General features: G+C 35.3%; 1 protein-coding gene across 1 annotated transcript in view; it reads left to right on the plus strand.

Moving 5' to 3' along the window:
• The window catches only part of STK3 (serine/threonine kinase 3), a 210,217-nt gene that overhangs the window by 36,127 nt on the left and 146,444 nt on the right, over window positions 1-27,646 (plus strand). Inside the window, exons 5-6 of the mRNA XM_070392037.1 lie at window positions 17,772-17,936; window positions 18,439-18,606. Of these exons, the coding sequence (XP_070248138.1) occupies window positions 17,772-17,936; window positions 18,439-18,606 (333 nt within the window). The remainder of the gene's footprint in view (window positions 1-17,771; window positions 17,937-18,438; window positions 18,607-27,646) is intronic.

The raw sequence follows: 27,646 nt of genomic DNA on the forward strand, positions 1-27,646 counted from the left end.
AAAGGCTCTCACAATGATCTTTGCATAATTGTAATGTTACGCCTTGACATATGGAAGAAATAGAGTCTGTATCTTAGGTGTTCATTATATATTTGGAAATGTTCTAAGAAAATGCCTAAGGTTATTCTCTTCCCTTTTGGCCTATTTATTGATTGGAGTACTTATTTTAGTTCAAGCTAGTACAATGAATTTTAGTTTGGCTCTTCCACAAACTTGTTTTGTGATCTGGGCAAGTCAGTTAACTGACAGGGAATTCAGCTTCATCTGTTAAATAATAAGTAGCATTTACATAGTGCTTTACATTTTACTTGGCAATTTTATTTACATTTTGTTTGAATGGAAAGATTCAAAACGCAATTATTTATCTAGGCTCAGAGCTCTGCACTAGAAGTACAAATAACTCTCACAAATGTTGCTGTTGTTGCATAGTTTGCACATTAGCTGAGCAATGGCAATATGCATGTAAAAAGCTAAATTCCCTTCTGTGAATTGAGTTCTTTAGGAGTAGAATAGGTGAAGCATTTAGCAAGGAAGTTCAGAGAGAGCTTCATGGGAGAGAGAACCCTTTAGCATGTCTTGGAAGTGGAGGTATCATCTCCCATAAAATGCAAGCTCCAGGATGGCAGGGTTTTCGTCATCTTTGTTCACTGTTTTATCTCTGTTCCTAGGACAGTGCCTAGCATGTGGGATTCTCAGTATATACTTGTTACATGAATGAATGAATGAGTGAATGAGTGAGTCAGAGAAGAGAGGGCAAAGGACATCTTGAAAAGGGAATAATGATCTCTTAAAGTTCCATCTCTAAAAGTCCAATGTCATACGTACTCTTAGGTCACCAAAAGGAGAATGTTCCAGCATCTGTTTTAAATGGATTTACTTTTCTCATGCTTTAATCAATTGCTCAGAATTATTGCCACATTTTAGTTCGCTGGATCTTTGTTGGGATGATGTTACATAATTTTTTGTTTTTCCTGGAGTTTTTCTTATTTTTTTTTTTTTATGTTGAGAGAAGCAGCATATGCCATCTTTATCATTTTGCTAATAATGTCTTCTAGCTTCTTACTAATTTTGTCCATTTCCTGGAATTTATGTGATTCTTTGAGAGGACATTCTTTGGAGCTTCCTGATTTCTTGTTCTAATGTGGACTCATTGCTTTTTAGGTCTGCTGTACAGCTGCATCCTTGGAATTTCTTTTCACTGGACTCCTGGGTTAGTGCCACTGTTTTCTTGTATATTTCCGGTTTCCTTGGTTTTTCGACCCTGTTCTGTATTCTTTCTAAAGTATTTTCTTCATGATATAAGAATAAGAGGTCAACTATTTGAGTCCTTGCACATCTGAACATGTCTTTATTTTGCTTTCATACTTGGTTTGATAGTTAGCTTATGTAGCCTTTTACAGAAAAAAGTTTCTCTCAGAGCTTTGAGAATTTTCCTGCATCATCTTCCATCCAGTTTCGCTCACATTATAGCTAATGCCTATCAAGAGCCTTGTTTGTTTGAAAGTTTCCTTCGCTATCTCTGGAACTTTTTAGACTTTTCTCTTTATTTTAATGTTTCTGATATTGCTGAAGGAACTAGATATGCCTAGCTGTACATCCTATTTGATTAGTTATGATCAGCACTTAGTAGTTCCTTTCAAATAAACCTTTGTATTTTTCTTCAGCTTTGGAAACATTACTTTGATAATTTCCCCATTTTCTTCATTGGCTAGTGAATATCTTCAATTTTATTTGTTTTTATTTCTCCTAGATTTTCTGTCTTTTTTTTTTTTTTTTTTTCCTTCTCTCTTTTGAGGAGTATGGTGAGGGTGGTTTCATCTTTTTTTTCCTGACTCTTAACTGAATTTTTAATTTCTGCAGTTATATTTTAATTTACAAGAACTCTTTTGTTTTCGATTATTTCCTTCCTCATGACATCTTGATGCAGAGACATGGATGCGAAAACTTTTCTAATCACTGTAAGAATGATAATATTTTGACAGAGTTATTCTGTTTCCTGAATCATCTTTATTTCTTCTGGGATTATTGTTTCACTTTTTCTATTTACCCGGGTCTTGCCCATGTCAGAGCCCACCCGCTGGAATCTCACTGGAAACTTTGGGACAATGCTTTTGACTGGCAGGTATAATGTTAGGATGAATGGGCTGGGAGCTTGCTTTTAGGGACAGGCCCACAGAGGTAGTTTGTTCAGTTTCTTGAGAGAGGAGCCACGCCCTTCCTCCTGCCTTTTTTATTTTTATTTTTATTTTGCCTCGGGATAAATGCCAGAATGCATGTAAATTGCATGTACAGGGATGGGGGTAGGGGCAGAGTAGGGATGAGGAACCAATTCCTGTTCCATTTTCTTCTTTTCAGCCTCCATGGAAAAAGCTAGCCACCTTTTCCATCCCCTTCTCCCTCCTGCCCTCCCCACCCAGTAGTTCTAACTTGGAGCCCCTCTGGAGTTCACTTGTTAACCAACCACTACTGTTGTTGCAGACCCTTCTTTATCTGCTCTTGGCAGCGACTCTCTCCATGAAAATGCTCCCAAATTAATTATACTCTCTGGTCTTGATTCTTTTGTTACTAGTTGATTTTGTTTAAAAAAATTCTCTGTCACTTAATGGAGTTTCAGGGAGGAAACTACGCAAATTAACTACAAATTCAGGTTGGTTTTTGACCCTGAATCAGTGATATTTTCTCCACCGCCCCCCCTCCCCCCGACCTTGCCTTATGTATACTATATATACTTTCATACTCTTAGGAGTATAAATTAATGATTAGAAAGTATAAATTACTTTCAGGAGTAATTTGATAATCTCTTGTAGAGTTAAGGGTATATGTACTCTAGGACCCATCCAGCAGTTCTCTGTACCTGAGAGAAATCCGAGCACAGTTGTACAGTGACACTTATACAAGGATGTCGTCACACAGGAAATTAGAGGCAAATTTAAATGTTAATCAGCACGAGAGCCTGAACTAGAGGGTTGCTATTGTTCTTTCAGGCTCCATAATTTTGTAGCTCTTTGGTGAATACAAACTCCGAAAGTAGTATTCTGGCTGAAATCTTTTAGGGTACCTGGTACCCCAGTTGTATTGATGAGACTGACATGAAAATACCAAATAGATTTTGTGTCTTAAAACATGTATAAACTTTCAGTTTGGTACTGAGGAGAAATTTTTAGTATCTACTTCTATCAGGAGGAAATATATTTTTGTGATATTGGCTGGGAATGGGGTGAGGGAACACAAGATAATGCAGAGGAAATTCCAGACTGAGGAGAGCAACTCCTGAGTTATGTACCGAGGGGGCCAAAAGTAGGTTTGCAGTTGTTTGGAAAATAATGCAATAGTTAATACAAGAAAGAACTCAATTTCACATACTCACAACTGTAAACCTACTTTTGCTCTACCTTGTGTATGTATTTTCCTGAAGGCTGGTTGGTGGACTTGTCAAGTAAAAAAAATTTTTTTAATTCTCACTGGAGGACATGTTTTTATTGATTTTTTTTTTTTTAAGGAGAGGAAGGGAGAGAGGGAAAAAGGGAGGAAAGGGAAGAAGAGAATGAGAGAGAGAGAAACATTGATGTGAGAGAGAAACATCGGTAGGTTGCCTCCCGTGTGTGCCCCGACTGGGGACCGAACTGAGCCACACCAGTCAGGACAAGTCAAGTTTTAATTAGTCATCACTTTTTTAGAATTATGAATGACACAAAAGGCCATTCTGCACTGATTCTCAACTCCAGCAATAGACATTTGTTAGATTTTGTAAGAACAGTTACTCATATAGTATTGTATGTACTAGGTACTGTTGTTCTAAACACATTACATATATTGCTGCATTTAATCCTCATTTGAGCATTGAATGACCATAAGAGTGAAGAACTGTTATTGGCCCATTTTTTAAGATAAGAAACTGAGTCACAGACGAGTAAAGTCGATTAGAAGGAAAGAAGGGGTTAAAACTATAGCTAATTGCTACAATTGAAGTCAGAGCACAGACTCTGGAGCCATACTGTTTGGGTTTGAATCCTGGTTCTGACATATGAGCTGTGTGATCTTGGGCAAGCTTCTTAACCTCTCTGGGACACACATTTTTCATCTACTAACTGGGATAAGAAGACTACCCTACTTCATTGAGTTTTCTAAAGATGACATATATGTAAAGTGCTAGGAACAGCACCTGGCACATAAAAAGCCCTATGTGTATTTGCTGTTGGTATTGTCATCATCGGCCTCTCATCCCAGTTATGTAGATGGGAGTGTCTTTGCATCGTGAACATTACATATGAGATGCGTTTGAGAATAATACAAAGGACTATGGAACCAAGGACAGAAGCCTATCTTTCACTGTTGTTACTTTGAATTATCTTTGTTAATGAAAGGTAACACTTCATAAGCTAGAGCTTACATTTATAGGCACAGTGAGAGTTTCTTTAATAGAATCAGGCAGTAGTTATTCAAAATATAGTAGGATATTTTATCTTAGTGCCCTTAGAATTAATGCCTTGTACATAATAGCTGTTTTAGTAAATGCTTGATTTGTTGTATTTTAAAAATATGTGTTCTGCCTTTATCTTAATTATGTACTACTTCAAGCAGATTGTTTTTTTTTGTGAAGACACAGATTTTTTATTAATTTAAGATTTATTTGGAACTTCAAAGTTTGATATTATTTCATTGTTAATAATAGACATTTTTTTTATATGTGTGTGTTTCTATCCCATAAAGTGCTTTCTGGGGTTTATATTTGCATCTGTGATATTGGACTAATTCATGTTTGACTTTCTTATTCACTTTGTTGCATGTTCCCCCTTTGTGTAATAGATCCTAGTTCATACAGGATTTACAACTCAATATATATTAAGTGCTTTTTTTGTTGTCTTCTGATCTCTTTTTCAGTAATCTTTTCATGTGGGAAAGGATTTTAAAATGTCTGCCCACTGACCATTTTCACAGTAAAGTATCAGTTCTCTTTCTCTTCAGATCAAGGGATTATAAGCAGCGTGTATATGTGTATATTTACATATGGTGTACGTAGTGAAAGCTTTCATTTTGAATCAGTAGTTCTGGGACTTTTTGATAGATTATTAATCTTTTTTTTTTTTTTTTTGCCTGACATCTGCAATCCAGATTTCATGAAAGACAACCTCTCTCTGCCCTTTTGTATATAATAATGGTTAAAATATTCTAGTTATGTTTCCTAATGTATGTACTTTGTGTTGAGAGCAGATTTGTGTTTTTCTGGAAGAATCCCATACATTTTTTATTGTTTAAAACCTTGACTCTTTCATATTCTCAAGCCTCATTTTTTGGGTGGGATGAGTTAGAATGGTGAGGGGTGGAAGGGAGTTACTGAGTTGCTCTGCTGTTTTTCCCAGTGTTTTTCTCATGTTAAATACCTGAGAGCTCCATTAAATTCTTTTTCCCAAGAAGGAGGGGAGAGATTTTGGTTGTAAAGAAGTTGGAATGTGAGGCTTGATGGATGTGCAGATAAAGTTTTACATATAAGCTTCCATGTTGCTTTTGAGATTTAGGTATTTCAGAGATTGCTACTTAACTCCTCCAGTTTCTCTAAACCATTGATTTGTACCAAGGACTGGTTTGTGTGATTATATCGTGTCATAAAAACTAATGGAAACTGAAGCATTGGAGGAGTTTTATAAATTGAGATACCTAAACGCAATATTCATACAATTTGGAGTAAATATTTATTAGGTGGGGGAGGCAGTACTAGGAATATGTAGGAAAAAAGAAGACTTTTAAGAAAAGTCTGCGTGCTTCTTTTAAAAGACTTTCCTTGCCCCCAGTTACTGTTCCCCTTTCGTTTGGGGGCAGAGAACAGAAATAAGCTTCAGAGATCTCATACTGTTGAATATCTGGAATAACTACTAGCATTTTTAGAGTTGGTCTGCTCAGTGGGTTGTGCTTTGTATAAACCTCATTTCCAGGAACTTTCCCACTTTTTGGTATTAACAAGTTTATTACATTAGTTTCTCCTCTTGGTTATGTTACAGATAACCCAGCCTAAACTGGCTTAAGTCAAAAAGGGAATTGATTTGCTCATATATTTATTGTCTTTGCAGGGCTAGTTTCATGTATTCAGGTTGAAACAAATTACTTGAATTCATCTTGTCGTTCTGGTACCTCTATATTGATTTCACCCTCACACAGACTCTTGCTTCATGGGTACAAATGTCCGCTAGCAGCTATCTGGGTCAGACCTTTCGAGTTGAAATTCAGCAGTCTTGTACCTCACTGCTTCTGAAGAGGTCGTGTGCCTTTCTCTGAGCAAATTGGTGTGGCCATTGGAATGTGATGTAATTGGCTTTGACATAGGTCATGTGTTTCTCCTGAAGCTAAGATGGAGCTGACTAATAGAAGTACGTGGTCTGAGGATGGGGAAATAGTGATTTCCTAAAGGGAAATCAGAATATGTTAGCAGGCCCTAGCCGGTTTGGCTCAGTAAATAGAGTGTCGGCCTGTGGACTGAAGGGTCTGGGGTTCAATTCCAGTCAAGGGCACATGCCCAGGTTGCAGGAGGCAGCCAGTCAATAATTTCCTCTCATCATTGATGTTTCTATCTCTCCCTCTTCCTTCCTCTCTGAAATCTATTTTTTTTTTTAAAAAGAATATGTTAGCAGGAGAAAGGCAAATGGATGTTAAAATGGCAAAAAATAACAGATATTTCTTCTATATGTTTACCAACCACCAAAACAAAATATATCAGGAATTAATCATATTTAAAAAAAAAATCTCGCCCTGGCTGGTGTTTCTTAGTGGTTAGAGCATCGGCCTGTGCATTGAAGGGTCACGGATTCTTGGTCAAGGGCACGTACCTGGGTTTCAGGGTCAATCCCTGGCCTCATTTGGGGTGGGTGCAGGAGAATTGATGTATTTCTCTCACATCAATGTTTCTCTCTCTCGTTTCCTCTTTTTTTTTCTCTCCTTCCTTCTCTCCCTTCCGCTCTCTAAAAAAATATAAATGAAAAAAATATCCTCAGGTGAGGATTAAAAAAAAAATCTCTAAAATAACTCTGGAAATGAATGTACAGTGTTAGAAGAGGTATCTAGTGACATTGGGAGTCAAAACTGTTGGGTCCTTAATCCTTTTTTCCGTTACAGTAAAGGACAATAACGTTGACGCTTCTCAAGGAACTTGTTTGTGCTTTGTAAGCAGTAAATGTTTGCTGTAAGAATTCCCCTGGGAAGTCTACTCATCAGGATTAGAGACCCAGATTCCCTTTAGATCAGGGTGGCCTGACCCTGGGGTCCGTGGTCCCTTCTCTTACAAAGATTTTGTCAACCTAAGCAGGTACTACTGTTCAGGGCTACACTAGAATCTTAGGAGAATGAGTCCTTTTGTTTGGAAAGTAATTATTGCTCCTTATTTAGTGTGTTTCCCATAGAGTGAGATTGAGTTCTAAGTATATTTCTCACATGCCTCTTAACATTCCAAGCCATATCATTAACGTGACCATGCACTGTCGGATTAGACCCTTAGTTTCTCATAGCAATCATGTGCCATGTCTTAATCTCTGATTAAATACATCTTAATACATCACGCTCCATCACATCTTTTCTAAATCCTTTGATTAGATTATACACACTTTTCTTTATGATTTTTTGCACATTACAGCACAGTTCTTCCAATAGCCTTTCTCTTCTTCTACCTTAACTAAGTAAATTAAGCTTACAAAGGCATTTCGTTGCTTCCCTTATTGGTACGCTGCCCAGTCTGCACCTTAGTTGCTATTCTTCTTGGCATTTCTCCCAGTCCTATTTCTTTTTCGTCAGTCAAGCCCACTTTCATGCACTTTATTTTTAAATTGTATGTTCTTCTCCTGGCAGACTGCCTGTCATTGCCTGATCCTTAGCACACCCTGGCAGTGGTCGTTTGGAGCAATGTGGTTTAGTGGAGAGACTCCTGGATGTGGAACCAGAAGAGCAAGCGTCAGTTCCTGGGTTGTTACTTAGTAGCGTTGTGACCCTGGGTACATTGTGTAACTCCTCTAAATTTCAGATACCTAATCCTAAAATGGACCTAATATCATATTACTTTCCTTACCTACCTCAGTGTTTTCTTGTGAGGAACAAAGATGAGTGTCAGAGCAGTTTGTAACCTGTACAAATGTAAATTGCGATTTTATTACTGTTAAAGCTAAAACTTTAAAAAGTGGTATTTAGTTTTTAATTAGTAGTGATCTAAGAATTTTATATTTGTTGAAATAGTGGATCTTCTCTAGTATTAGAAAAACATATTAAAAATCATTGTGTTTTATCCAGTAAAGTCCTGTTTAACCTTAGGAAATTAAGAAATATGTGTAAGTCCTTTAAGCGAAAAAAATAAAAAAAAAAGAAATATGTGTAAGTTAATTTTCTAGATAATGGAAATTTAGCTCTTTAGGTGTGGCAGGTCTCCAGTTTTAACAATTTTAGATGGAAGTCTTTGAAAATTATTTCACACAATTCTCTATACATTTTAATTATAATATATAAACCCCTCCCCCTTTTATTTATATAAAGTAAGGAAAAAATAAAAGTAATAAGAGCACATTGTAAAAATTCCAAATGGTACAGAAGAGGAACTTAGTGTCTCCTCTCATTTCTAAATTTTACTTCCTTTGGGTAATGTTAGTTAACAGTTTCCTGTGGCTTCTTTCAGCACACATGTATGCATATCTAGTGTTATATAAGGGATTTATACTATATGTGTTCTGTTCTTTGCCTTTTAAAAAAACTTCTGCTATATCTTAGCTATCTTCCCATTCAATATATATAAGTCTGTCTGTGTGTACATAATGTATTTTTTTTCAGTACTTTGGAAAAAATAAATTCCAACTTTTCAGTTTTTGTTTTTATAATCAATGCAGAAAACTTTTGTGCATATGTATTGGCATATTTGTGTTGTTATTGTCATTGCATAGATTGTGAAAAATTATTGGGTTAGAGGGCCTAAGCCGTATTTTTTTTGGTTTGTTTTTTAGTGCTGGGGCAACTTCAGTTTGAATTATGAAAGAAGTATGGAATTTCCTTTGGTGTCTTTCTTCTTCACTACATGCTCTGACTCTACTTCATCTTCTCTAATTTTGTCTAATTTTGCTTAAGATGTTTATTATTAATTCCACCACAGAAATCTCCATTGGGATTTTGGGCATAGTTACAAAATGTTAGCTGCTATGACAACTAGCTGCTGCTTCTGCTACTACTATTACTACTACGGCTACTACTATAAATGATTTCATTATTATATCCTCCATACTGGCCTTCCTAATTCTAGTCTCTGGCTGAGAGTCTGCTGTCAGAGTTTTTCCTCTAAAAGTTCAGATATGATCATATCTTAGGTATAGGCAGCAGAGTTTGGCCCTAATCTACCTTCACATTTTGCACTATTTTCCCATATTCAAAGAACTATTCATTAGCACTGGATTTCATACATTTTTATGCCCATTGCCTTTACACATCCCTAGTATTTTCTTTCCTCTTTAGTCACCTGATAAACTTTGTTCTTTTTCAAGAGTCAGCTCAAAAGTCACCTCCTCTGTGAAGGCTTCCTAGAATGGGGGAGAATTGGTGGTGAGATCATCAAGGCTGGCAGGAACTGCATCATTCAAGCCTGAGGGTTACATTAGATGGCTTGAACTTTATTTTAAGAATACTGGTTCTGGTGCGTAATCAGCTTTAGGAACTGCTGTCCTGGCGTGTCCTATAGCTAATCCTGCTGTTGCAGTATCACTCAGTATTGTAATGTTTTGTTCCTGTGCCCTTCTCTTTCTACTGAATTCTGAGTACCACAAAGGCAAGGGCATTGTACAGGCTTTCAGTAAATTCTTGTTACTGCCTGCTTCCCACGGTTGTGTTCAGGTGTTAAATGAAATGACACCTGTAATGTGGCTGATATAGTAAAAACCCAATAAATGTAAGCTGTTGTTGATGTTATCATTAGCATCACTGACAGGTAAACCCTGACTCGGGGAATACACAGGTTGTTTTCTTGAAAGAGGCAAGATCTTATCTAGGCCTTAAAAGACTGTGTAAGGATTGTATTACTGAATTTTGATTAAATGGTTTTCAAGACTTTATGAAAAGTCATTGTGAAAGTTGAAACTTAAAATTTTATAGTGAAATATCCATAGTTATCTATCTGTCTCTGGCACTTGAAAAGGTGAAATATGTCTCAGTTTTTTTGTTTCCTTGATATATAATAGATACAAGCATAGGATTAATGCATTACTTTATATGCAGAAATAATGTCAAAAGCTAAGTTTAACTAAGATTGTCAAATATTCATTTTTAGAAAATGAAAGTTTTAAATTTTGTATGAACTTATAAAACATCAATTTGTTTTTACTGACATAAGAACATTAGGGCAGTATGTGTATTTTAAAATAGCTTGTGCTTGTGCCCTTGAGACAAGTTGGTGGGTCCGTTTTTATCAAAACCATATACACAGAGACATATTAAATGTATCATATTATTATACTAATCATATGACTCTAGAAACAAAAGTAACCAGAGGACTAAAGCCTATCAAAACCATCTTTTTGTTTTTGTACAATGAGATTCTTTTTAAATTTGCCAGTGAATTCATACCAGTATTGGAACCAGATGTAGACTTCCGTCTTTTAATATATTAGCTCAGCTATAAAGTCTCATTTTTATCCCTGATTACTGAGTGTTTCATTCATGGTTTATTATCTCTTTCTCACCCTCTTTTACTTATTTATTTATTTTGTTAAGACTATAAAATGTGATTCAAATTATTTTAAAATGACATTACCCTATGTGCACAGTGAAAGAAGTAAAGTGAAACCTGTAATGTATTGAAGATAACCTAATTAAATACACAAATGAAATACTTTGTTGTTAAAATTTTTCATTGGAAAGGATTCTTGATATCATTAAAAGAAGTGTTAGCTGTGGGTTGAGAATGGATCTAGTTTTTCATCTTAGAACTGAAAACTTACGTTCTATATAAAGCAGAACCTCTTTCCTGTGTTTTTTTCTTTTTCTCTCCCCTAAATGTTTTCAGTATAAACTTGACCATTTTGATATGGTTGGATATGGGTCTATCTGAAGTGATGAAAAGTCTTAATTATAGAAATGAAAAAGATACTGCTTTAAATTTTATATACACTATTGGGTATAAGTAGTTCTTTCTATTGCAAAATAGAAATTAAGCCACTTTTGGTAACTGGCTGTGTTGATATGTAAATAAATTTTTAAAAACATTTAAAGGTTGTTTGAGAAATAAAACTATATTTAGGAAAATGAAGGTCAGCTGACTACACAAACAAACTTTGCTCCCTTCCTCCCTCCCCTCCTTTCTTTAAAACAAGAAAGTGTCTCAAAGATATGAAATAAACATCTAGATCCAGGCCTACTGTGTCCTGTCCAATACAAATTCCTATCTCCTTCCTTTCTCATTCTTCTCCATTTGTCATACAAAATATTTGTGAGGTGGCTTAAATGTTGATATAGATATTGCTTTTTTCCAAAGTTCATTTGAAGCCATTGATATTTCAGAGAGACCAGGTAAACATTTATTTCTCCAAATTTGATAAGATTTACCTGCATTTTGGCACTTAGAAGGCTGAAATTTGGTCCATCATTTTTCTTATTTTAAAGAAAACGGGCTTTACTTGATTTCTGAGTACAATTCCTAACGATTATATTTGTACTCTTCAGTTAATTATTTGAATTACTCTGTTGGTAGTTTTTCCTTTTTCTGGACAGCGAACTACTTTTTTTATTCAAAGCCCAATTTTAATGCCACTCCTTTTTCCTTCCCAAATTAATTGCTCTCAGCTGTGGTTCATACTAGTTTACTAGAGATTTTTTTTTTAATTGAATATAGATCAGGTACTCAATAAATGCTTCTTTCAGTGATGAATGTTATCTAGAGCTTTTGGAAAATAATTCTGCATTCTTAGATCATTTTTACACATGGCTTATCCTCTTCCTGTCTGCCACATGTGCTGTTAATACTCAGCATCATTGTGACCCATATGGGATAATTTTATAATTGATCCCTCATTGTTTTAATTTGCTTTTCTTTGATAATTAGTGCAGTTTAATGTTTTCCATGTATGTTACCCAGCTCTATTTTTAGTTTGGTGAATTGTGTATTCATTTTTTGCCTATTTACTTACTGGTATTTGATTATTTTTCTGAAGAATTATGTGAACTCTTTATAGTCTAAATAATTCTATACACTAAATATCTTACTATATTTGCTCTGGATACTTTTCTGTTATCTAAGCTTATAGTTTTTATATAGACAAAGCTTATAAATCCTCATAATTCTTTGTTTGCTTTTTAAATTATAAACTATTCTTCCTGCCTACTGATTTGATACTTTGATTTTCTTCTATTTTTATTTAAATATTTTTACAATATTTAAATCATTGATCTGTGTTTATTGTAGTGGGATTAAATATGGGTTTTCAATAAAATACTCAGAAAGCCACCTATAATGTCCTCAGTTAAGGTTATTTTTTGGGCCAGGTGAGTCTTCTTACTTGTAGAGTTCATTAACCAGTATACTTGTTTTGTTTGGCACACAGTTTAAAATAATGTAAATTTGAATGCTGAGATGAAATAAGCACCCTGCCTGATGTTGTTTTACTGCTTGTTTATGGCTGGTATCCATTTTTACTGTTTTTGACCAATGGTAGCTGTTCTGATTGATTAGTATTATGGCTGGCTAATGTTCTCATTAGACATTGCCTTTACTGATTGCCAAATATTTTGAATATCACTCTTGGACAACTCCCTATTTTCTTATATTGAGACCAATTCATATATTTATGTTTGTGACATCTGGCAAATAGATGTATAGATTGTAGAGCCAGAAAACATGTGGGCTTTGTCACTTAACAGTTGTGGGACATTTGATAGAGCACTTAATTTCTCTAAATTGTTTCCTTATCTATAAAAAGGGATGATAATGTTTCTGTTTACTTAATTGAGTTGTGAGTCACATAAAATACCCTTTATAATTGTAAAGTAATATAAAAATTTAAGCTGTTATATCTATGTTGTAGAAAATATTTTCTTCATTTGATTATTGTTGTTTAAATTATTTTATTGAGGCATAGAAACCTTTCATTTAGTAATTGAAGTTAAAAGTTTTAAAGTACAGATACCAGATTTGAGCCTTAATATTCAAGTGGATTGTTAAAATACTACTATCGCACAAATAATTTTCAATTAAGACATATCCATGTATTAGTATGAATGACTGGATGGATGTTGCATCATTTTTTGATTAGGGCAGAATATTAAGTGACCTCTGTAAGAGGCACTCCTGTAACTCCAGCAGCCCTCTGTCTCACTCAGCCACAATTGTTGCTAGTTCTAGAGCCAGAAGTTATGGGACCTTCTCTTCCTGCCACTGGAACCCTGGGATGGGGGGCCTGGTGTGGGCTGGGAATCTCCTCTTCTCAGAGGGCACCTCGGCAGCTGAGATACCTCTCCCTATTTTTAACTGTCACATGTGAATGTGGGACTAGCCCCTCCCATGCCTGTGCCCCTCCTACCAGTCTTGATGTGGCTCTTTATGTCCTTAGTTGTAGGACTTCTGTTTAGCTAGACTTCAGGCAGTTCTAAATGATAGTTCTTAGTTTTATTGTAATTTTGATGTGGTTCCGGCCATCTTGAATGGAAGCTTGTATTACACTCTTTTCTATCAAATTATCATCAAATTATCCCTTCCCCTATAGAATATTAGCTCCATGAGAGCAAGGACACTTCTTGTTTTGTTCACTACCTTATCTCCAGCAACTGTTGTAATTTCTGGCATGTAGATAGTGCTTGGTAAATATTTATTGAATGGGTAACTGGCATTCTGGATTAGTTATCAAGTAAGATTTTTAGGTTATCACTAAGGAGTGTATGATTAAGAGATGGCTTGGAATTATCTTAAGATGTTTTAACTTGAAAAGGGAGAGGGAGATTGACACTTTAGGAGTTAACAGAAGGAGGTCCAGGTTGTTTGTTTGTTTCTTTTTTTTTTTTTTTATGAAGAAAGCACATTTATCCAAAGCGAACACATTATTCAAAAGTACTGCATACACATAGACATGTATAATATAGTTATGATGTTATATATTTAAGCCATCTTCCAATTTGCTTAGGGATTTTAATATGGTCAGGGTTTTAAAAAATTGAGGTGAAATTAACACAACATAAAATTAATCTTCTAAAAGTGAACAATTCAGTGGTATTAGTGCATTGACAGTGTTGTGTAATCACCACCTCTATTTAGTTCTAAAATATTTTCTTTTTTTTTAATATATTTTATTGAATTTTTACAGAGAAGAAGGGAGAGGGATAGAGAGTTAGAAACATCAATGAGAGAGATCGATCAGCTGCCTCCTGCACAGCCCCCAGTAGGGAAGTGCCCGCAACCCAGGTACATGCCCTTGACCGGAATCGAACCTGGGACCCTTGAGTCCGCAGGCCAACGCTCTATCCACTGAGCCAAACCGGTTCGGCTAGTTCTAAAATATTTTCATCCTTTAAGCACTTGCTTCCCATTTCCCCAGCCCCTGGCAACCACTACTCAGCTTTTTTTCCTGTGGACTTACCTATTCTGAATAATTCATGTAAATGGAGTCATACAGTACATGCCCTTTTATATCTGGCTTCTTTCACTTAGCATAATGTCTTTGAGGTCAGTTCATAGTGTAGCACATGTCAGTACTTTATTCATGTTTTATGGCTGAATAGTACACTATATGTATATATTATATTTGTTTATTCATTCATCTGTTGATAGACATTTCAGTTGTTACTAACCTTTGGGCCATTGTGAAGAGTACTGCTATGAACATTTATGTTTGAGAACCAGTTTTCCATTCTTTTGAGTGTATAACTAGAAATAGAATTGCTGGGTCATATGGTAATTCTATGTTTAACTTTTCTTTTCAGTGTTTTGACTAACTATATATTGTTTTCCATAGTGCTGTATCATATTGCATTCCCACCAGCAATGTATGAGAATTCTAATTTCTTCACATGCTTGCTAACACAGCTTTCTTTATTTTTTATTATAGCCATTCTTGTGGGCATGAAGTAGTACCTTGTTGGAGTTTTGATTTGCATTTCTTTTTTTTTTTTTTTTTACCATATTAACCATTTTATTTTATTTTATTTTTTTATTTATTATTTTTTTTAATAAATCTTTATTGTTCAGATTATTACATTTGTTCCTCTTTTTTCCCCCCATAACTCCCCTCCTTCCAGCTCCCACCCCACCCTCCACCCTCACTCCCCACCCACTGTGTTCATCCATAGGTGCATGATTTTTGTCCAGTCACTTCCCGCATCTCCCACACCCTTTTTCCCCCAAGAATAGTCAGTCCATTCCCTTTCTATGTCCCTGATTCATTATAGTCACCAGTTCATTCTGTACATCAGGTTATTTATTCACTTGATTCTTAGATTCATTTGTTGATAGATGCATATTTGTTGTTCATAATTTGTATCTTTACCTTTTTCTTCTTCTTCCCCTTCTTAAAGGATACCTTTCAGCATTTCATATAATACTGGTTTGGCGGTGATGAACTCCTTTAGTTTTTCCTTATCTGTGAAGCTCTTTATCTGACCTTCAATTCTGAATGATAGCTTTGCTGGATAAAGTAATCTTGGTTGTAGGTTCTTGGTATTCAGCACTTTGAATATTTCTTGCCATTCCCTTCTGGCCTGCAAAGTTTCTGTTGAGAAATCAGCTGACAGTCGTATGGGTATTCCCTTGTAGGTAATTGAGCCTCTTTCTCTTGCTGCTTTTAAGATTTTCTCTTTGTCTTTTGCTCTTGGCATTTTAATGATGATGTGTCTTGGTGTGGTCCTCTTTGGATTCCTTTTGTTTGGGGTTCTCTGCGCTTCTTGGACCTGTAAGTCCATTTCTTTCTCCAGTTGGGGGAAGTTTTCTGCCATTATTTCTTGAAATAGGTTTTCAATATCTTGCTGTCTCTCATCTTCTGGCACTCCAATGACTCTGATATTAGACTGCTTAAAGCTGTCCCAGAGGCTCCTTACACTATCTTCACACTTTCGGATTCTTTTTTCATTTTGCTTTTCCAATTGGGTGTTTTTTGTCGAATCTTTGGTTTGATTCTTGTGCTCCTCTGGTCTGCTATTGGGTATAATATTCTTTATTTCAGTCCGTGTATGCTTACTTTCTAATTTCTTTATCGTAGCATCGAGGGTCTCATTAGTTTTCGTGAGGCTCTGCACAAATTTATGGCAAGCCCTCAAAATTGCGATTCTTAGCTCCATATCCTCCATTTCTGTCATGTTTTTTTGTCTCCGCATCTTTTATGCTTTCTTGGTGCATCCCCCTGTGGTCTCTGTGCGCAGTCTTGTTCTAGCCAAGCCTTAATTGTTGTAGTTAACACTAGAGGGATTTGACCACCAGGCCGACAGGCTGTGGAAATCAGCTCTGATTTGCATTTCTTAATGGCAAATGATGATGATGTTTTTTTTGTTTGTTTTTTTTTTTTTTAATATATTTTATTGATTTTTTACAGAGAGGAAGGGAGAGAGATAGAGAGTCAGAAACATCGATGAGCGAGAAACATCGATCAGCTGCCTCCTGCACGTCTCCTACTGGGGATGTGCCCGCAACCCAGGTACATGCCCTTGACCGGATTCGAACCTGGGACCCTTGAGTCCGCAGGCCGACGCTCTATCCACTGAGCCAAACCGGTCTCAGCGATGATGATGTTTAACATCTATCTTTTCATGTGTGGCCATGGGTATATTTTTGGAGAAATGTCTATTCAAGTTTGTGTTTCCATTTTCCTAGTCAGTCTCTGACGTGTTCATTTTTCAGTTCTCATTACTAGGGTCAGAAATCCATGGTGTGGGTGGGTGAGGAATGCCCTGGCTACAAGCAGGAGGAGCGTTTTTGGTGCTTCATGCAAGAGTCTCTTGGCACTCCACCCTTCACCTTTCCTCTGCTTTATGTAAAACTGTTGTTTTTTATTTTCATCAAGAATGGGTTTGTGCCCTGGTGGGTGTGGCTCAGTTGGTTGGGTGTGGTCTTCTCTTGCAAGGAAATGTTGCTGTTCAGTTCCTGGTCAGGGCATGTTCCCTTCCTCTCTCTCTAAAAATCAACACTAGTTTATTAAAAAGCACCCTATTTTTAAAAAGAAAGAATAGGCGGCACCAGAGGGAAGAGTGTCTGAATTTACTTTTTCAGGACAGATAGCTACAATATTGCTACCTCTTTGTTAAAAGATGTGGAAAACACTGATTTCTTAGGGTCCTGTTGATTTTTGGGATGTTATGTGCTTTAGGAATGACATGTATAATGTTACAGAAAGGAGAAATTTAATGATCACATTTTCTTTCATTAGTAAAGTGTGTAATTAGAGTGACAAAGATTATCAAAGAACCAGAAGAGGTTCTCAGATTTTTACCTTGTAGCCTTTTCCTAGAGCAGTGATGGCGAACCTTTTGAGCTCGGCGTGTCAGCATTTTGAAAAACCCTAACTTAACTCTGGTGCCGTGTCACATATGGAAATTTTTTGATATTTGCAACCATAGTAAAACAAAGACTTATATTTTTGATATTTATTTTATATATTTAAATGCCATTTAACAAAGAAAAATCAACCAAAAAAATGAGTTTGCGTGTCACCTCTGACACGCGTGTCATAGGTTCGCCATCACTGGCCTACAGGTTCCATGGTCATCAGAAAGGAGTACTTATTACCCTGCTCTCTTGTAAGAGTTTACCTAACATGTTATTTCAATCAAGTTTTTAAAATATTTCTTTCCAGTTGACAGAAGATGAAATTGCAACTATTCTTAAATCTACTTTGAAAGGACTAGAATATTTACACTTCATGAGAAAAATACACAGAGATATAAAAGCTGGAAATATTCTTCTCAATACAGAAGGACATGCAAAATTGGCTGATTTTGGCGTGGCTGGTCAGTTAACAGTAAGTATAATAACTTTGGAAATACTTTTGGCTTGTATGTCTAGGTTTGATTGTGTCTCAACTTTAATAACTTTTTGGGGGTATGGAAAGAAATGTGTAAGTTCATTGTACTTGGGTAGAAGGAGCCATAATTAGAGTATCATTTATTAGTTTTATTTACAACTTAAGAAACGTTGAGTAAATATGAAAATATATGTAGTCATTGAAATGCTTAAGTGGTCGAAGAGGAAAGCTACATGGGTTAATTTGTGTAACTTTCCTTGTTATTGTACTGTCTTTAATGACGATAGTGGAGATAAGTTACTTGTGGACTCAGTTACTTTAGAACTCAAAATTCCTAAATATGTCATGTTATAACTAGTTGAAATTTTAGGAAAATAGCCAATTTCATCTGTAATCTGTAGTATTGAGGTTCTCACATACATAATTTTAAGACTATGCTGGCAAACAGATTCCTCAGTATTTTTGTACTAGTATTTATGACTGTATAATGTTTTTGTAGGACACAATGGCAAAACGCAATACTGTGATAGGAACTCCATTTTGGATGGCTCCTGAGGTCATTCAAGAAATAGGCTACAACTGTGTGGCTGACATCTGGTCTCTTGGCATTACTTCTATAGAGATGGCTGAAGGAAAACCTCCTTATGCTGATATTCATCCAATGAGGGTAAGAAGACGGTTTTTCTAAAAATGTCAATGTTGTTAAGCATTGCAGTGTTGTAATGTTAGTGTAAGTAAATATAAAGTAAATTAAATACGTTCATCTGAATTTAGGTTCTGTGCAAAAATGGTAAAATTATCTGTCAAAGAATAGTGACAGTTAACTTCCCCCCTCTAAATACTTAATTGTGAGAAAATAAGTGAAAGCTATATATGCTCTCTACAATCACTTTTTCCCTCCCACAAGATATATCTGTAAAAATTTCCCTGGCTTTTCAATAGAAGAAAGAGTTGGTAAGTTCACTACATTCCTTAATTCATTGTTTTCTCCATGTTGCAATGGAGGCATTGGAAGAAATCAGTTCTTTTTTTTCTACTCACCCTACAAATTCTGCCTTTCTGTGTTTTTGTTTATTTGTTGTTGTTCTTAAATCCTCACATTAGAATATGTTTATTTATTCGGGTTGGGGGGGGCGGGGGAGAGAAACATTGCCTCCCATACGTGCTCCAAACAGAATCAAACCCACAACTTTTTGATTCATGGGATGACGCTCCAAACAACTGAGCCTCCCGGCCAGGGCTGCCTGTTTTGTGTTTTTGTTTCTCCCCTTTTTCTTCTATTATCTGAGGCTAATACAGTATTTTTAAAATTCTGATTTCTAATATCGCTGTGTACTTGTTAGCAAATCTTATTTCTTTAGTTAGTGCTTAGTGAGAAAATGTACTGTCTTTTTTATTGGATGTTATATGCTCTATGAACATCATTTCCAGGATAATTTTTGAATTTGAAGTACATACCTTGCATATTCAAGTCAAATTGCCTATGCTTTAGGGTTTGTGATGATACAGTTTTTACATTTATTAGTATATGAATCTCAATTTGTTATAGATCAGTATATTTATCTTTGTAAACTTATTGCCCTCTAGTGGCTGTAGTCACCTCAAGAAGGGATATAAGAATGAAGGGCAAAGAGAAAGAAAGGGAGAGAGGAGTGTGTGTGTGTGTGTGTGTGTGTGTGTGTGTGTGTGTAAAGAGAGAAGATGGTATCTGGGTGACTGGAGAAATGTATGAAGTAAATAGGAGGAAAAATAATGCAGTATTTTAGAATATCTGGAGAAGAATAAATTGTAATTTTTTCTGATGTTGCAATGTTGTTATGGATTGAATTTCAATAATAAAAGTACAGCACACTATGCCTAAAATATTAATAAATTTGCTTGCCACTTTACAGAGAGTTTTTTGAGTAATACAGTGGTGTAGAATATGTATTATCTTCTTCTCCTTATGAATTCCTTTGCTAAAATGAAAAATAAAAACAACATGAATTTGTTGGGTAATAACTTGAAAAATATGTACAATGTCAGCATAATATCAGTAACATAGATTCTCATTCCTTATCTGATTATTTTATATTAGTTATCTTTGGTACTTTTAGTTAGAATGTTTTTAGGGTGATCCTCCAACTAGGTGTATTTGACTTTGGCTTTGTGAGGTAAACGAAATTACCCAAGGCAACCTAGCTAAATCAGTGCCAGAGCTGGGACTTGTCCCAGGACTTAGACTATTACTGTCTGCTTCCTCCTTGTGTAAATTTATTTTCCTATTCAAATAGTCTCTCTAGCAGATAGCAAAGAATTATAATGTATGGCCCTACCTTCCAAGATCTTAAAATATCACTTGACAGTTTGATTTAACAATATGAAATAGTAAGAATATACTTGAAGATATTATATCTCTTTAAATTCTATCTATCTAATCTATCTTTTAATCAGACTTTCTAGGATGCCTTCCTCACTTTTTTTCTACCAATTGAAGTTCTACCCATTTTTTAAGTCCCATCTCAGTTTTTATTTCAGTAGACTCTTCCTTGATAGTTACTATCTAAGATGATTTCTCTTGTTCTTTATAATTTGTGTATAGGCAACCCTTGACTCTACAGTTCTTTGGATATTTTACCAAGTGTTGCCTTATGCATTTCTAAGCACCATATGGTTTTAAGTTGCTATTTAAATTATCATTATTTAACTTATCTCATGTTTGTGAACTACCTTACAAATTAGAGCATGAACTGCAAGTCTTATGAAACTATCCAGATCGTGTTGCAGTTAGTTTTCCAAAAGTTGAATCTTCACTTGAAAGCTCAGATTTTATCATTGTAAATAAATACTACAGTTTTTCTTGAAATGATAGATTCACTTAGTTCATTTTTGAGAAGATGTCTTGTCAAATAACCAAGTTTGAATAGCTGTGGTTTTCCTGTCAGTTATTTTTTCAAGCAAAATTGGTGTTCCTTGAAAAAAATAGTTGCAGCTTGTGTAGCTTGCTGTTCAGTCACACAAATGCTTTTCCTTAAGATAAGCATTGTTCTGCATGGAGCACACGTGCATTATGTGTGTTTCCCATTTTGTCACAAAGAATATTAAAAAGATACCAGTAAATTTAACAATATTTACTGCTTCATCAAGGTTTGAATAGTTTGGTGGGGGTGGGGGTGGGGATGGGGTGGGTGGGATGGGAAGATGAAAGAAAGAGCTGTCCAAGAGAGAAACAAGATGTTGAAGTCCCAGCTAAAGATGGAAAGTGGAGGTTGTAGTGTTATCAATCTTGGTTTATGGGCTTTCCTCTGGGAATGCTCAGCCATGGAATGGAGTGCATTATGGCCTTGATCCCAGGTTTGGGTTAAAATGAATGAGTATCTTAGGAGGACAGGGCTGCAGTGCATTTAAGAATACTGTTCAGAGGATACTTCAGGGTTACCAATGGGGTACAGTCTGGAAAGAGAGGAGAGAGTATAAGGGAATGCAGGGATCAAGGAGCAAGACAATTTTCTTCACTTTTGCTGCATAGCAGTTCCCTGGGGAGCTTTGAAAAATTTCTGATGTCTGAGTCCTACCCCAAACCAATTAATTCAGAGTATCAGTCTTTTCAGTGAGGTTAGAGAAGCAGATAAAGTTGTAGTTAAGGTATGAGAAAGCTGATAGGATATAAAACTCTGATCAGTGAGTGAAATATTGAAGTTTTCTTTTTAAATTAAAATTTCTTCTTTAACAGCTCAGTAAAATAAATATTTTAATCCTCATTTTAATGAGTGGGTTGGATGAAATGGATATTTAAAGGATTATGTTTATTTGTTAAGATGACACAACTTGTAAGTGGCAGCACTGAGATATGAACTCAAGCTAGTCCATGTTCTTGCCTAGATACCAAAGAAATACCTTCTGTGTTTGCAGGTGACCCTGGAACAATGTGGGGCTTAGCTGTGCCGACCCCCCAAGTAGTTGAAAATCTGTGATTCTTTCAAAACTTAACTAATAGGCTATTGTTGATTAACACATATAAATAAATAGTTGATTAACATATTTTATATGTTATAGTTTTTATACTGTATCTTTTTTTAATACTGTATCTTAACAATAAAGTAAGCTAAAGAAAAGAAAATGTTGAAGAAAATCATAAGGAAGAGAAAATACATTTCACATATTGAGAAAAATCCACATGCAGTTGAAACCTGTGCTGTTCAAGGGTCAACTATGTATCACATCTGTATGCAATTGGAGGAGTGGCCAGCAAAAATAAGAAATCTACCAACCATATTATGTCATCATTATAATTATTAATTTAAAATATGAGCCTTCTGAGATTGTTCCAGAGGGGCAGGAAATGTAGACAGATTTAATTTTTGTGTTTTGTTCCCCACCTACTTTTTGGTAGCAATATTGGCTTATGAGATAACCAGTAGTCAACAAAGTTGTCACAATAGAATGAAGAGGTGATTGATGGGAAGACCACTACAATTGATGGAGGTAAAGAAAGCTAGTTCTGTTAATACAACTAAAGGATATCATACAATTTACTGCATAGAGATGGCTATGTAGAACAGGAGGCTAAGTTAGGATGTTGGGGGGCAGCTTCCCTTGCCTCCACATCCTGGGGTCGGGCTGGGGTGTCCAGCCACTGTTGATATTGCCTGATTGGAGTAAGGATCCTAACTAGTCTATCTGAAATTACCTTTGGCCATTCTCACCAGGATGTACCTCTTTCTGCGATGCCTGTCTTCTAGTTGCGTATAAACAGGAACAACTCCAGAACAGTGATGCTGACTCCAAGACTGAATGAACTAGGAGTTGGTTTCCTAGTATTGTTTTCAGACATACCACCTTGAGTATGTCCATTTCCAGGCCTGCTTGAGAACCATGCTTGCTTAGGTCAGCCAGAATTAGGGACAAGAGGAGGTGCATCTACTTGGATAATTTAGAGGGAATTGCTCCCGCCTGAATAGTCACTAGTTAATATTGTGCTTTTTACTGATTAAGCTTTTGAAAGACATATATTTCAAGAGTCATAGCCAGAGGGATGTGAAAACTTAAAGATGGTGCTAAATTAGAAAAGGAAAGTAATTATATTAAATTTGAACTTGGCAGTTAATTGAGAATGGGCCTTTTGAAGGTGTTAAGGCTGAGGTAATTTGTTTTACATGCCTTTAGTGTATCATTTTATCAAATATTGGTACTTTAATCATTCCTGAGAGAGAATAAGAGATATTTAGAGTATCAGTATTCAAGGAGGAATTTCCTAATAAAAAGCTATTAAAAACACTGGATTTGTTTGATGGCAAGGGATGAACTAAATTTTTTGGTTTTGATAGAACTTTTTCTTTAAAAGAAATATTAGTAGTTTATGCAAATCAAGTCTTTATTGTGGTAGATAGTAATAATTATCCGTGTAATAAAGGACACCGATGAAGTACACGCTAAAATATGTAAAACTTTATAAACAGAGGACTGAAAATGGGCTTATAAGTTTTTTTTCAGTTGTTAGATTAAGATTAATGAGTAATGGCAAATGGAAGTAAATCTATCTGCTCAAAATGTTAACTGAAACAAATTTTATTAAAGCCTAGTTTATTTTTAAAAGTTAAATATGAAGTCACCAGTTAATTTTAGTAAGTTAAATAAATAAAATATTTAAAAAATTTAATTTTGAATTCAGTTAACCACAGACTTCTGTAGAGAGCAATTTCCTCACCCCTTTAGGAAATATAATTATTAAAAAATCAGGAAATGAGTGAATAGCATCCTTTTTCTAAATATCTATCACTGTATCCCTCCATCAAACCTAAGCACCCCAATGCTAATACTAAGTCTCCTTGTAAATTCTTCCTTGGTAGTCAGTCCTTTGGGAGGCCTTTGGTTCAGAGAGTTTTCCCTCTCTGTTTATAACTTGCAGGTCTACAAATAGAGGATTACTCATTTGTAGTTAATTATATACTAAGGGGTGGGCAAGAGCAGGTTTACAGTTGTGAGTAAACCTATTCTTGTATTATATATTATTTCATACAAACAACTATAAACCTACTTTTGCCCACCCATATATTACTTTGTTTTATGCAATAAATGTGTTCTGAACTTGTATAAATATTTAATAGTTGTAAATCAGCATTTTAAATTCTTTGGATAGTATTTAAAAAAATAATTTTAATGACACCTTAGTAATGAGACTAACACTCTTGAAACATATGTGCCATGTAATTGTGTACATTTTTATGATAGGATATAACTGTTATCACTCACAGTTATTAATTTAGTCATTAATATTAAAATGTTATTGATTTAGTATTAATGTTAAAAATGGAAGAAATGCATATTTTAATGTGGAGGTAGAGAAGTCAAACCGGATCAGTTGGGGTGTCTCTGCTGTTCTGCACTGGTTAATTCACATTAGAGAAAGTAAATATCGTTAAACTATGGATGTTTGATTTTTGAGGACAAGAACCCTGAAATTTTCTTTCCGTATTCTTTTACTCCTCTTCCTCTTTCCTTTGTTTCTTTCTACAAATATTTAGTGCACATTTATTATGCACCAGTTGGACTTTGAGGATGTAGTGGTAAGCAAAGAGACGTTTCCCTGTTCTCTTGGAACTTTTGAGTCCAGTGATAACTAGAATTCTAATGTTAGAATTCTGTGGCTTAATAGGGGTAGATATACATTCTATTATTTGGAATATAAGACCATACATACACTGTTACAACTTTTATTCAATTATATGTACGTATGTTACAGATTACATAGGATCATGTGGCTATAGGTGAGAATTTTATTTGTCATTTCATATATCAGTTGTTTTTCTCCCTTGAATGTATTCTCATCTTCCTTTTTTTCTCTTCTTCTCATTCCTGCCTTTACTTTCTTTGTTCCCTCTACTGGCAACACGTGGACATGAATGCTTACATCAGCCGTGGGCAAACTACGGCCCGCGGGCCAGATCCGGCCCGTTTGAAATGAATAAAACTAAAAAAAAAAAGACCGTACACTTTTATGTAATGATGTTTACTTTGAATTTATATTAGTTCACACAAACACTCCATCCATGCTTTTGTTCCGGCCCTCCGGTCCAGTTTAAGAACCCATTGTGGCCCTCGAGTCAAAAAGTTTGCCCACCCCTGGCCTACATACTCCCCTTCCCACCTTAGCTTTCCTTTGTTTGTGCTTTCTTTTATTTCATATTGCCTTTTTGCTTCCCTGTATATTTCCTACATTTTTCTACTGGATTCTTTTAGGTGATAACCTGATTCTACTAACCACACTTTCAGATCAGAAATAGCCAAGGATCTAGAGGAGTAGGACAAATTGGATCTTTGGAGAATCTCAGTACTACTTCCAGGACATACAGGTTTTCACTCTATTTGAAAGTTAGAGTTTTCTGCCCTGCGGTCCTAATACATGTGGGGAGTACTAAGCATTCCAACCCCTAAATTGGGATTAAGGTTTATTACAGAGACAGTTTCAACATATTTCTGTCCAGTTGGAATTACTATTTTTGAAGAGATGAACAAGGAGGAGAACAGAATAAATAGATCTCTGCTTCTCTTGGTTGAGCGTGCTGAGGTCACTCCGGAGGGTTTCACAGGGAAGATAAATTCCCACTGCTAATTTATATTCAAACCTTACTATTGATATTGCCAAGTGCTCTGTAAATGTGATTAGTTTGGTAACTATTGAGGAAACAATCATCATTTTCCTACTGACATACAAATTACATGAATATAAATTGTAGTTTTGGAGACATTTTTATTAAGTACTGTATTGCTTACAGTAAGAATCATTGAGAAAGAATTACACTAAAATACATCTTTTTAAGATTTTAATATGGGATGCTGACAGACAATATTTCTCTATATTTGGGAGCATTTACAGGAGACAATTTAAGTTGATTTATTAATGATTATAAGGTGGCATTTCATTTCAGGCTCTTTTGATTGTGATTCACAGTATGAAATATATTTCACTCTGTGACCCATTTTTGTGTGTGTACACACAACTGGTACATAATACATAAAACAGTATTATCTTTACTATGTGATTCACCTTGATTTCTGTTCTATCAGTCATGTTTCATTGTCTTTCTTTTTATTCTGTTTCATCTTTTCATTAAAAAATATATGTGGTTCAAATCTGTTCAACTGATTTCATGATCAGTATTAGTTTGTAACTTGCATTAGAGAAAAAAAAAATCACTGAATCAGGCTTTGGAAGTCTTACATCAAGTCCTGAAACAATTTTGTTATCTATGAGTTAGTTTTAAAGCATTTTCATATGTCCATTTCTGAGAGTTACGTAAATGAGCAATAAATGTAAAATGGTAACTACATAGATATATTAAGTAGCCTTATTAAGTTACTTTTCAAATCTCACATTGCGACAATAATTTTTTTTAATTTGTTTCATTGCTTAAGGTATTACAAAGAGTTGCGACAATAATTTAGTTCAAGTTTTTGTAGAGAGTTCCTAGTTAATAATATTTACCATCGTCACTTAAGGAGCTTTTGGGTATGGAAAGGGTCAGTTGCTTTAACATCATCTGACATTGTTTTAGGATATCCAGTAGACTTGGAGATAGGGGATTTTACACAGTACCCAAAGGAGGCTAATGCCAGCCAAGGGAGGTTGCTGACAGCTTTTAAGACCTTCTTGTGGCTGCTGAGATGACTTCTTCAGCCTTTATTTAAAAAATATGGAAATAATGAGCCCATGAGGACAGAGATACAAGTGGACTGACTCTCTTTCCTAACCTCAGGTCAGACTGATAGACAAATGTTTTCTACTTCATTTTCACTATATACCGGCCTAGTGATAGAAACCATGATTCAAAGGAGAGTAGCATGAGCTTTCTCTGGGGCAAAGAATTCAGAGTTAGCGGACCCCCAGAAGTTGCATTTAAATATTAGTGTTTGTGCAGTTGTGCATTTTTCTGGTACCAGAGCTCATAATTTTTATCAAATAAAAATAGGGACTCCTTGAAACAAGGGTTTTTTTGACCCAAAAGATTGAAAACTGTGACTCTCAAAATCAATGACCCTCAAGAGAGTTTCTTATTATGTTGCATATTTAGGATACGGTTTTGTTTACTGTGTACTTGATCACTGCACATCACTGTTCTGTGTTTTAATCTGGGGACAGATTAAATATGTATGTATATGGCATCTATGATTCCCTTCCCCCCAATATTCTTTTACTTCTGGAAAGGATAGTTTTAGGTCTGCTAGTTACTGTCCAAAGTTCCTCATTCCACTGATTTAAAAAAATCTGAATTCTCACATTACCTTTTCTTTGACTTTCTTATGGCACTTTTAAACTTACTGTGTATTATCTTAGTTATTATGTAGTCTTATTTCCCCTACTGAATCTAAGTTTTAAATACAAGTGTGTTTCATTTCAACTTTGTGTGTCTAATTGAACTTAGCAGAGTGACTTATACATAAGAGCATCCAATAAATATTTCTGTTCAATATGTGTTCGATTCCCTTTCCTATCTCAGAGATACTTCTCGGGTGTTAATAGTGAACTCTGGCAAGCTTACATTCTTTTTTCTTACAATAATAAATTTTATATTTATAACAGATTAAGAGTTAGTAAAATAAACTAAGAAATATAAGTAAGTAAATACTAGCCAAATACAACGTGAAAGGCTTGTCTTTTAAATTTATATAATTCATTTACTTTTTTTGATCCTGTTCCCTTGTTGAAGGAGATCAGAAAGACTAGCGTT

This window comes from Myotis yumanensis, unplaced genomic scaffold, assembly GCF_028538775.1.
Source record: "Myotis yumanensis isolate MYYU_CA2020_CCGP unplaced genomic scaffold, mMyoYum1.0.hap1 SCAF_15, whole genome shotgun sequence".
Lineage (NCBI taxonomy): Eukaryota > Metazoa > Chordata > Mammalia > Chiroptera > Vespertilionidae > Myotis > Myotis yumanensis.